The sequence below is a fragment of the Biomphalaria glabrata genome, chromosome 5, assembly GCF_947242115.1.
Source record: "Biomphalaria glabrata chromosome 5, xgBioGlab47.1, whole genome shotgun sequence".
In the NCBI taxonomy this organism is placed as follows: Eukaryota; Metazoa; Mollusca; class Gastropoda; family Planorbidae; genus Biomphalaria; species Biomphalaria glabrata.
In genome coordinates, this window is record NC_074715.1 from 1,250,157 (window position 1) to 1,262,877 (window position 12,721).

Consider the following 12,721-nt stretch of genomic DNA (forward strand, 5'->3'; position numbering starts at 1 on the left):
TGTTAGTGTGGACCCTGCCAATGTTAGTGTGGACTCTGCCAATGTTAGTGTGGACCCTGCCAATGTTAGTGTGGACCCTGCCAATTTTAGTGTGGACCCTGCCAATGTTAGTGTGGACCCTGCCAATGTTTGTGTCGACCCTGCCAATGTTAGTGTGAAAAATGTGTTATAAATGATAGTTTGAATAATAAAAGCCCTCAACATTAGCTAGTTAAAAGAAAACAATGAAAGCTGTCATAGCAGTGTTTCTCAAACTTTGATTAATGATGCTTTTACAGAAGTCAAGTGTGAACATAAAGCCAGTTCACAACACTTATAGTTAGTCAATAATATTTTGTTGTCATTATGTATAGCACATGCGAAAACAACATCTGAGTGTATTCTGAAAAACTGTGTTTTTGATGTTCTATTTTTGATCCTGTTAAACCCAAGCAATGCTTCTCAGCTTCAACATGGTGCTCGGGTGGAAAGGGTCATTACAGGAGATGATTAGGTTAAGAAGGAAGCAAAAAAGAACAACTGTTGTGGTGTCGAAGGATCGAGTCGATTGCACTGGTGACCGTTTTTATCACGGACACATTCATGGCTAATGTGGTACAGAGAATTAATATATGAGAGTTTCCCTGATGTGCTAAACCATTGACCTTGCCTCTAATCTGAGTACCTTGGGATATGAGCCATCAGTAATAGGGATGTAATAATTTACATCTGCTTTCCCAGACAGACAGATGGAGGCAAGCTTCCATAGGCCTAGATTGTTATAGACTCAACTTTATGCCAATTAGAAAGAAGACGAAGAATCTTGTTAAAAACTGAATGCAAACATTCAATACTGTTTCAAAAATAATATTTATTATCTTCATTATTACAAATATATAATTTGTCTCAGAAAATAGACAAAGGTCAGATGAAGATGGCAGAAAAAGAACCTTAATCAACAACAGGTGTACAATGGTTTTGTCTACTGTGTTTATAGCAAAATATGTACTGCAGGACTATAGGACTGAACAGCCAGGTGAAAAACTGCACTTCTCATTACTGTTATGAGTTATGACTTGAAGAAAAGACTTGTTTCCCAAAGGGAGAAGTAATGGGAGTTGGTCGTTGTTCTGGCCACTTGACTCCCTCATTAACTATGGGCCACAGAAACCGATGACCTTTACATCATCTGCCCAATAGATTGCAAGGTCTGAGAGGGGAACTTTACGTTATTCAACTTTTCGACACAATGCAAGGGTATGATAAGAAAAAAGGAGAAGAAAAAATATTTGCATCAGCATATGAAACACACATCAACATTTGATATAACCTGAAGCAGAAAAAAGGCTGGACATTACTGATCAAACACATAAATTCTTGTAAACAGGATGGCAAAACAAAAAGACATAGAGTGATGGTAATATGATAATTTAAAACCAAGGATAAAGGCAGAAAATATCTAGAAACAACCCTGAGCATTGCCTTTATTATCATCAACCATCTTCAAATGTAAGTACTAGCATTTCAAAATAAATACTTTATAATAATTGGTAGGAATGATATTGGTACAAATGTAGATGTGGGGGGGGGGGGACATGAGGCTATAATGTAACTTAATAAAGTTCATATTTTTTTGTAGTTTAAATGAATCAAACAAAAACATAAAACTAAAATGCTATTTAACCTTGATTAGAAATGTAAGAATATTCATCCTCTGTTTAGAATCCCTGACTCAAAAAAACAACAACATAAAGAAACTAGAATAAGTGTGAAATAGAGCCTTTAAACAAATGAATATTAATATTTGACTAGAGTAACACCATTAGTGAAATAACTAAAGTTAGAGACAAGTACAGAAGACTTAAGTGTAAAGTGGTAATAATACATAAATCACTGAAACATAATTTAAAAATTAAAAAAAAACAACCCAATAAAATACTCAAAAGACACAAGGATATATTCTAGGACAAATTCATACAAGGTTTGGCATTTTGCAAAGGTCATTACAGATTGAAATGCCTAAATCAACCATGAAAATAAGTGAATTAGCAAAGTATCTATTTAACATGCATGGCTAGATTAACAAATGGATACGCATAGGATGTTAAGAAGAAATGTTAGTAGTTATAAGAAGAGATAGATTTTGTAGTTGACCTTTATGTTTTCAATATTATTAAAACATTTGTTATAAGCATATATAACGGCTGCCTGGTCATGCGGTTTGTGCACTGGACTGTCATTTGGATTTTTCTCGACGGTCGAGGGTTCAAACCCTGCCCGCTCCCATCCCCCGTCGTCCTGCGGGAGGTTTGGACTAAGAAGTAAACTATCTTCAACTCTGAGGGAACATCCAAAACATTTTGCAAAAAACAACATATTATCTATCTAATTATGGTGATTATTAACTTAAACAATAGATATAAAGTAAGTTCTCCTTTTAGACCTTGTGATCTATAAGGTAGATGATGTTAAAGGTCATCTGTTCTGTGATCTACGGGTTAACGAGGGTGTCATGTGGCCAGCACAATTTTCAAGCGCCTTTACTTTTCCACAACTAATGTCACGTTCCCATTAGAGCTGGGTGGACTCAGAGGCGCCCAAAGATCCTGAAATAAAAAATCCCAGTATTCACCAGGATTCGAACCCAGGACAATTGATATTACTTACTTTAAATTCATGTTCCAATGCTGAGTGGCCAGAAACAGTTTTTTCTTCCATTCTTTTAATCTGATCACAGACATCAGTAGAACTTATTGATTTCATACTTACTAAGGCAGCATTGACAGCTCTGTGTAAAAACTCATATTGCTCCTGAGTTGGAACCAAAAATGAATCAATATTAATTTTATAGAATGTTTAAATATTTATGCATCCATATCTATGTACAACTCTCTACCCATCTTTATATATAGACTATACATATGTAGACTATACAGCCAAAATATCCACTATTATCTTTTTCACTTACACATTTTTCTTAAACAATAATATGCTTTTAAAATAACTGATAAGTCTTTATAAAATTGCTGTGAATTATAGACGAGCTCAATTGTTATAATCACATATTAAAGAACAAAATGATTTGATATCTACTTTAGGAATTAAATTGACAACTTTCCCTTTCAGAACTCAATCTATTTATAAACCAAGCAAAATATTTTTTAAAAGTCTGTTTTTTTTTAAATAAAGCCTATCAAAGGAAAACAGCTATGCACTTACATCTATATCTCTCAATGTCGAATGTAATGTATTCAATATTAAACAAAATAATTACCAATAATTAATTGCCAAATCTGTTAATTTTTAATTTATTCATTGTTTTTTTTAGAGTGAGTTGATTTAAGCTTTGTAATAATGTTCTTACTAATTTGTTTGAAAACAAATATATGCTGAATATTTAGTTAGTATTCTTTTTATGGTATTTCAAAAAACCTTCTTGTTCTATATAAATTTAAAAGTTCCATTGATCAAAATTAATCCCATGATTAACACAAACTTATCCAAAACAAAAAACATAGTGGAGTATATAATAATCTTACAGCTGTTTGTATCATAAATATTCTGTCTTCTCTCAGTCTAGTCACAGTCTGAAAGAAATCCACCATCTTAGTTTCCTCGGCTTGTTTTATGATGTTATGAAGGGCAATGAATGTTCCTGTTCGACCAACTCCAGCACTAAATGCATAAAAAATGGTTAAATTAAAGACATGCTTAAAAGTCTAGTCAACTGTAAAGTTAAAGTTGCAGAGCAAATTAAATATATTAATTAATCAAGCTATGAATATAAATGCAAAGATGCAAATTCATAGCCAATGTTAACAGATGAATCTTTTCTTAAATCTTTTCTTACTCTGCTAAGTCATAGTTTTTTTCTGTGTTATTCAGGCAACCAGTTCCATGCTCTAATAGCAATACGGAAGACTTGTCCTAACATATGGGATAAGAAATATACTTTTATCTGTGTTTTGAGTATTTTTCAGGTTATTTTTGTATATTGTTAATTGTTGTTACTGTTGTGTTTATAATGAATTAACTTGATCTATTGCTCAAACTAATATTTGATATAAGTGACTTGCACACAGAGTACAGAATGAACAAAGAGTTGTTTCAAGACTGGTCAGTTCTATAAGTGAAATATTTAATCTCCTATGTAGGGAACAGCCCAATGTTATTAACTCCATGATGATATAATCAAACACATCTTTCCAGTTTTCAAAACAACTGTCAGTCAGTTTGGTCTCTAAGCTAAACCTATCCCTTCGTAATGTTTTTAAAATACAGCCCCTAAAGAAAACCTGATAGCTATTAATTCCTATGTACCAGTCTACTATATCATTACAATTAGTAAGTTTTGGTACTGTGTTTTGTGAATTATTGCTACTTCAAATTAAAGTCTTCTGCCCTGAAATGTCTCAAAACTTGAAAGATTTTACTAATGGTGTTACTCAAAGACTAATGCGAATATTCTTTTGTTGTAATTTTAAATAAGGTTTGTCTTCGAGTCCAAAGATTAATGAGGAATGCAGTATTTCATTTGTTATAAATCTCAAGGTAAAACTACCTTATATTTAAAATTTATTTTAAAATAATTTTGTTGGGATTCTTTGTGAATTAATATGAGGAACAATCTTATTTGACTATAAAGATAGATATACAAAAAATTGCTAATCTGTTTAATATTTTCTTATCTTATATAATACAGATACTACTTAAAAAAGAAGATGATTAAATCCTATGTGTCATGCATCTAGTCATGCACATTAACCAATGACTTAAATTCTGCCAGGTCAATGATTTTCTGGGTTGGCTCAGGCAACCATGCTCTAATAGCACTAGGGAAGAAGGAGCATTTGTACAAATTTGTCCTTGCATATGGAACGAGGAATGTGCCTTTATCTTTGTGTCTTTCTGAGTATTATATTAGATTTTGTTTTTTGTATTTGAAGATTATGGTTCAGTGTTTTATGTATAATCGCTACTTGACTTTTGAGTCTTCTCTCCTGAAGGCTTTCTAAATTGAGTGATTTTACTAAAAGTGTTACTCTAGTCAAATGTGAATGATCATAGTTAAAACACAAACAACAACACAAAGCATCTACCTGCAGTGTACTACAATGGGTCTTGTTGTTGGATTTGATGCAACTCTTTGTTCAAAGTCGACCAGACTCCAAGGTGCTGTTGGGATTGATTTATCAGGCCAAGAGGTATAGTGAAAATGCGTAAATGTATGCCTTGCTTCACCTTTCTGTAAAGCCAGAAATATTCAAACAAGTTTTGAAAAGAGATTTAATTTTAAAAAATACATATGATAATACAATTTTGAAATATTATTAAGTTTTAAAAATATATGAAAAAATGAAAGGGGGCATGGTGACTGAGTGGTTAGGCACTTGGTTTTTAAATCTGGGATCCTGGGTTTGAATTTTGGTGAAGACTGTGATTTTGAAACTTTTAGAGCACCCCTGAGTCCACCAAACTCTATTGATTACCAGACTTCAGTTGAAGAAAGTAAAGGCATTAGATCATTATGCTGACCATGCTCATAAACCAATGGCCAAAGAAACAGATGACCTTAACATCATCTGCCCTATAGATCAAATGATCTGAATGGGATACTTTACTTTACTTGCTATATAGTAGAGTCACTATTGCGGAGCAGGCATGTTTGCGGAACAGCTCGTCGAAATTAGTTAAAATCTACTTTATTTTGAAATTTTCTGCTAAACTACTGTAATGGTACTGCGCATGGTCCATTTCTCTACATTTCCAATATAAGGGTTTTCCTTTCACAGCAGAAAATTAATTTTGACTCCAGGTTAAAGTTGACAGGTGTGGAATTGTCCATTATTTTTCACGTACCAGGAGAACCGCATAGACCATGGCTTAAGGCTTTTTAAAAATGATAATGACACATCACCTGCATGATACACATATTTTTCGGTTTATAAATGGATGAGGAAAAACTTCATTTCATAGCTATCTACCAGGAATTCAATTTAAAAAAAATTAGGAGGTGTTTATCCTGTTTTTACCTTTTTAAAGATAGTCACAATTGTGGAACACTATAGATGTTATTCATTAGACCTGCACATTTACTAGCATTTAGCTTAATATTTACATAATGATTTAGATATCGGAATTTAAATATGAGTTTGTATTAGTATACATAATTTAAAAACATTTAGAGAATAATATTACATATAATATATAATTTATGATTACCATACGTCCAGCAAAAAGAAGACAAATCATAATACCATATATATATATATAATATTAATATAACAAAAAAGAATAAAAGAATAGTGGGAAAAAAAACCTTTTAAGGAAAATCAGGGTAGTGTGACGTCTAATACAATTAAAGAAGAGGTAGAGAATCTAAAAGTGACAATGTGTTGTCTTAAGCTTTAATAAAATAAAATTAATGTAAAGGATAAGGAGTTCAAGTATTAGAGTAATAAAATATATGCTTTATATAGGCTTTGTTCCGACATTTTTACCATGTTTCGCAATTGTGACTTCTTTAAAAATCCTGTTCCGTAATTGTGACTACCCATATCTCAGTCGAATTGAATGTAAAATTTAAATATCTGCTGAAAAACTAAACAAAGCGTCTATTTTTATCGGAAAATGAATGGGCAATGCATAGATACTTTTAGTTTTTCCATAGGTCTAACCATTACGGAGCAAAAAATTGAAAACTAAAAGTAGCTGCAAACTGTTCAGCAATAGTGACTCTACTCTATATGAAATGATGCATATGTAATTATTGTCTCCCTTTAAAGTCATATACAATGTGTGCAGTGTACTAAAATAAGTTGTTTTTTTCAAAGAATTTTTACTTATTTTATTTCAGATAGTGGAATCACATTAGAACAAAAAGTAATGAATATTTTTAGCATAACATAAAGAAAAAAAAATGTGATCTTGATTGCTTAACTAAGAACCCTGACTTACTATCAAAGCCAAATTTATGCACTTAATTACAAATAATTTAATATCAGTTCTTCAACAGTATCAGTTCCCTGACTTAATGTGTAGTAGGGATGACGAGATTACTCCTGCAATCAAATCCCTCCACTCTTACTGGTCAATGGCTGTCCTTAGCAGAATATCAAGAGACTGGTTCATTTAATTACTGAATAATTAATACCCAGCCATATTTGAATAACTTTAAATCATTAAAGCTACCCCAAAACCTATGAATGTCTGATTTTTTTTCTTTCTAAGATACAATCAAGATAATAAAAAAAAAAATACAGACACAGTCACTTTCCAAGGACCATTGATTTGGAATATCTTGAAACAAAATATATATAACAAATGAAAAAGTTTGAAAAAAAATGCTTTTTTAGTAATAGTATTTTAACTCTTTCTCTCCTAACTGACGATACCAGCGTTGATTCCACCAGAATGTGGTCAATAATTACGGAGAGAAAGAGTTAACAGTTGTTATTAAATTGAACTTACACTGTGCATTAAAGTTAAGTAAAGATTGTGCCCAATGACTATTCATATTATTAAACAAATAAAATTAACACGAAATATTTATGCATAGTACATATGTACTTGCAATGCTGTAGACAACAATTTTAACAAGATTGTTATTAATAGTACATAGTTTAGAAACTGGTGTTTTAAAAACAAACAGCTTACAATACATATTTAAGTAAAAAAAAACAGAACAGTTTAATTTCAGAAGATAAAAGTAGTGATACAACTAAACTTAGCAAGCAGCAAAATAGAATGAAATCAGATTTTCAATATCTTGGCTAGTTTCTTTATATTTACATGTGACAAATGACAGACTCTCAAAACTAATAACAGCTTTTCCACTTTTGGCATATACCTAATAAAACAAAGTTCAAAATATTAAGTATTAAGAATTGTCTATTCAATGAGTATTTTTGTTACCTTTGATATCTCTAGCATACGAATAGTGTAGTCTGCAAAAATCTGAGTTGATCTTAATGTAATCTTGAAATCCCCCAATTTCATTTTGGTCTCATCTGGCCAATATTTCTCACATTTTACCTATATTGTAGATAACATTGTAGATAATATTCCTTCAAGTATTTTATGTATTTTCAAAGAAGATAAAATAAACCAGATTGATGAAATAATTAAAAAATCAATCAATGCATTTTAAACAAGATTACAAAGAGAGTTTGTGTTACACAAACTCAGAGGCGGCCCCCGTCGAAGTCGGATCCCTGTCGGATCTGCATATTCGCAAATAATATTCAAGAGGTGATTTAATTTTGATGTAAAATGTTTTACACGTTTCGGATATTCCTTCAGAGTTGAAGATAATTACTTCCTAGTCCAAACCTCCCGCAGGACGATGGGGGATGGGAGCGGGCAGGGTTTGAACCCTGGGCCATCCATAAATCTGAACGACAGTCCAGCGCGCAAACCGCACGACCAGGCAGCCATCCGATGGTCAAAAGTAATAATGTTTCAAAGATTCATTTGCCGTAAATTTAAATTTAAATTTAATAAAAAAATAGTAGATTAGTTTTAGTATATTAAAACATTACAATATTGATCAAAACGTTTGGAAATGAAAATCTACACTTTTTTTTTACACTTTAAATTTAGAAATTGAAATTCTACATCTTAATCTAGTCTATTTTAGTCTAAACTAGATCTAGAAATTCTAGATCTAGACTCTAAAATAATTTTAATTAGAATATAAATCCAGGTCTAGATATACTGTAATAAAAATCTAGATCTAGTTTAAAAAATCTAGATTAGATCTAAATCAAGATATCATTCCTTTTTTAAACGCGAGTCACATAACGAGGCTTAATAAACATTACTATACCGAGTTCTTTTTTCATTTCATTTGAAGAATTAATTCCATATAACGTCAGAGGGAAAAAAAAACACTATGTCACACGGCCTAGCTGGACTAAAAATCGCCTTCATCTATAAGAGCCATTTATCGAGTGTTCATAGACTTTGGTGCACCGAGTGCGTTCTTTTAGCATTTCATTTAAAGAATTCATTCCATATGACGTCAAAGGAAAAAAAAACACTACGTCACAAGGCCTAGCTAGACTAAAAATCACCTTTATCAACACGAGCCATTTCTCGAGTGTTCTTAGACATTGGTGCACCGAGTGCGTTCTTTTAGCATTTCATTTAAAGAATTCATTCCATGTGACGTCAAAGGAAAAAAAAAACACTACGTCACACGGCTTAGTTAGACTAAAATATGTTTTCATTAATACAAGCAATTTTTTCGAGGGTTAATAGACATTGGTGCACCGAGTGCGTTCTTTTAACATTACATTTAAAGAGTCCATTCATATGACGTCAAAGAAAAAAAATTCCATTACTTCACAATAGGCTAGTACCGGTATCATAAAAAAAAAATGTCTTTATTTACACGAGATATTTAACGAGGGTTCATAGACATTGGTGCACTGAGTTCTAATAGATATTATTTAAAAAGGATCAAAGCCACATTGTTTTTGCGTTTTGTCTGTCAGTCGGTCTGTCCGTTATCTTGATATAAAAAAAACAACTAAAAGTTATTAAAAATTGATTAACCTTTATTTTACGTTTCAAAACATCGCAATAATTTTTAGGTATGAACACAATTGAAAAGTTTATATAATAGATTGTTCCGGATGTTTGTATAAATAGTAAAAGAAAAAGAGAATTTCAGATAAATCTAATACCGTTAATTAAATTTTTTGGATGGTCTCGTATAAAAATTAGATGTACTACAGCCACGTGGAGAGATTTTTATACCTTACTTTGGTGTTTGGATTCTGTTTTCCTTAAAAATCGGAACATAATATTAACGATAATTAGATTTTTAATGTTTTAGGTAGAAAGTTAAATGTACTGTAAGAGAGTAGTGAGTTAAAATATTTTTCATAAAAATCCGTAAAAACATTATTTCGTAAATGAGAAGATTATTTGTTTATTAATTAGAAGAGGGAGTTCAAACAATTATTTGGCGTTAGTAGATTTTTAAATAAATTCGGAAATTTCTGGCGACGATTTGTAAGAAACAAAATCCGGAACTTTCTTTATCGATTACAAAACTTTTATGTTATGTTTTACAAGAAAATTAAATGTCTAAAAAGTAATTTTCAGTAATCAATTCTAGTAAATTACTTTTTTTAAAAGCCTTATGCGATTTCAAACAATCATAGGTATTAGGCATAATTCATGTTTTATAAAACAATATCCGGAACATTTTTACACTTAATAAAATATAAGTCAGTATAGAGATTATGATTTAGCATTAATATGCTATTTACATAAAAAACGGAACAACATATTATTGATAATGTGTTTTTGCAACGTTTAAGCATGGAAATTGAATGTAATATAAGTTAGAAGAGCAAACAAACATTTGTTGGCGTTGATTAGTTTTGCACAAAAAAATCCGGAACAATCAATTTTAGATACTTAAAACTATTGAGATGTTATGGGAGGAACATTAAAGGGTAAATCAGATTTTCAATAGCTTTTAGAGTTCTAGTTTTTTAAATCTAATCGTGACGGACAGACCGACCAACAGACAAAACGCACAAAAATAAGCTTCTTTTATTCGGATGGGGGCACTAAACAAAAAATAAATAAAATCTGATTTTTTAAAAAAAGTTTAAGGAATTGGTTTAGTATCTGATCATGTTGCGACGTTACGCTACTGCACGAAAATCGGTGCATATAAAGTCCATTTAAAAAAATGTACGTGATATTTACATACAAAGTGCATTATTAGCCTTTATAAACAAACAGAAATGTTTTCTTTTAATTTTAGCAGCTAGTTGACAAGAAAAAACGTCTTTAACTATTATTTGTATTTGTTGTAAACATTTCCTGTACATTTTAAAAATATATTTGACTTAGTGATACTGAAAATACACAAACATTGTCCATCTTTGTTAGCATATTGTAACATTGCCTCCCTTACATTTACGTAATTGTTTTAGAATTGGTGTATTTTTATGAAAAAATCGCTTGCATAATTAATTTTATAAATTAAACGGTTTGCTTTTAGAAAACCAAAAGTAGCCGTTGCACCTAAACTTTTCAAGCCGGATTTAATGATGAAATAATATTTTTCATATCTCTTCTAGTTTTCGAGATCTGAGTGTGACAGACGGACAGACGGACAGACGGACATTTTGCACAAACCTAATAGCGGCTTTTTCCCCTTACGGGGGCCGCTAAAAATATATAAATCAAACTTAAACCTTAAATGTTATTTAACCAAATCAATATTAGAATAAGCATCCTCTGGGAATCCACAATTTATGAAAAGATAAAGAAACTAGAAAAGCCACAAAATAGACCAAAGAAGTTTATGTAAAAAATTAAATTTCACATTTAACTATTGTAATATCCTTACTAAAAAAATGCAACTTAGAGACATTTCGGGTCAGAAGACTATAAAGCAGGGGTTCTCAACCTGTGGGTTGCGACCCCCTTGGGGGTCAATTGACTATTTACCAGGGGTCCCCTAAGACCATTGAAAAAATGGTTTGTTTTTGTCTACTCTTCTATTGCTGAGTGTGTATGCAGGGGGAGGGGTCGTGGCAGACTGGAGCATTGTAAAAAGGGTCGCCGAGAACAAAAGGTTGAAAACCGCTGCTATAAAGTAAAGTAGCATAACTACATAGAACACAGAAACATACCTTACAAACTAAAAAGACAATATATTTTAAGAAAGACACATAAACAAAGTCACATTTCTTATTACATAGACTAGGATAAATTCTTACAAGTACTCTTCCCTAATGCCAATAAAGCATGGTACAGGTTGCCTAAATCAGCCATGAAAAACAATGACTTTGTAAATTTAAAACTCTAATTAACACGCATGACAAGATTAACACATGGATGTGTGTAGGTAAACTATCTTCTGTAGAATCTGTAGATAACATAAAACTTGTAAAAAAAATAACTAGCTTGAGAAAATAGTAATAATTAATTAATATTCAAGATAGCATGATTACTACACATACTTTTCCTTCCTCTATTAAGTTAGTCAGCATGACAACTTTATCCACATGCTGTTCCCACAACATCCTGATAAAATCTTTAAGTGTTGCTTCATTAGGACCTGAAGAAATAGAAACAAAATGCATCAATAATAAATCTTATTATCCTTGAGGAAATTCATCATAACAATTGTGCATTAATAGTTCTAATAATTATTTAAATAATATAGCACTGTTACCAAACATAATGTTGGCTCAAGGCACTATGAGAACATAATACACATTTACACACAAAAAAACACTATGATACTAAATGATACCAAATGAAATATACATTTATACCATACCTCAGTTTCATTCAAACATTAAATGGGTTGTTAACATCTGCAAGTTGTTTGTATTAATGGATTTAATTGTAAAGTGGAAAAAAAGATTTCTTGTCTGTTTGTTTTTGTAATCAGCATCTTGTGTTTTCTCTATGTTGGTAAAACTTTCTGACCCAACTGGTGTTTTTTGTTTAAATCTTTTTTAGCAATCTCTGCATAAATGGCATGTGATAGTGTGGGCTACCTAAGAAACTATTGAGGGACAATATTTCATACATTACTGTACATTAATTTTACCAACTAAACTAAGATTTACCTTGTGATGCGATGAAAGTAACCTCATTATTGAATCCCTGAAATAAATAGTATATCCAAAATTGAAATAATACTTTCTTAAATATTAGCATGCTGATTTTTTTTTAGGATATAAATAATTTCAAAAAATAA

The 12,721-nt window shown here is 31.3% G+C and overlaps 1 protein-coding gene across 4 annotated transcripts in view; it reads right to left on the reverse strand.

Annotated features, from left to right (window-relative positions):
* LOC106062041 (receptor-type tyrosine-protein phosphatase alpha-like) overlaps positions 1–12,721 on the reverse strand; it is a 64,431-nt gene that overhangs the window by 13,381 nt on the left and 38,329 nt on the right. For all 4 annotated transcript variants that reach the window (XM_056031224.1, XM_056031225.1, XM_056031223.1 and 1 more), the window contains 6 exons: positions 12,591–12,627; positions 11,973–12,070; positions 7,894–8,013; positions 5,079–5,224; positions 3,519–3,654; positions 2,647–2,790 (listed from right to left, as the gene is read on the reverse strand). In XM_056031224.1, coding sequence (XP_055887199.1) covers positions 2,647–2,790; positions 3,519–3,654; positions 5,079–5,224; positions 7,894–8,013; positions 11,973–12,070; positions 12,591–12,627 — 681 coding nt within the window. The remainder of the gene's footprint in view (positions 1–2,646; positions 2,791–3,518; positions 3,655–5,078; positions 5,225–7,893; positions 8,014–11,972; positions 12,071–12,590; positions 12,628–12,721) is intronic.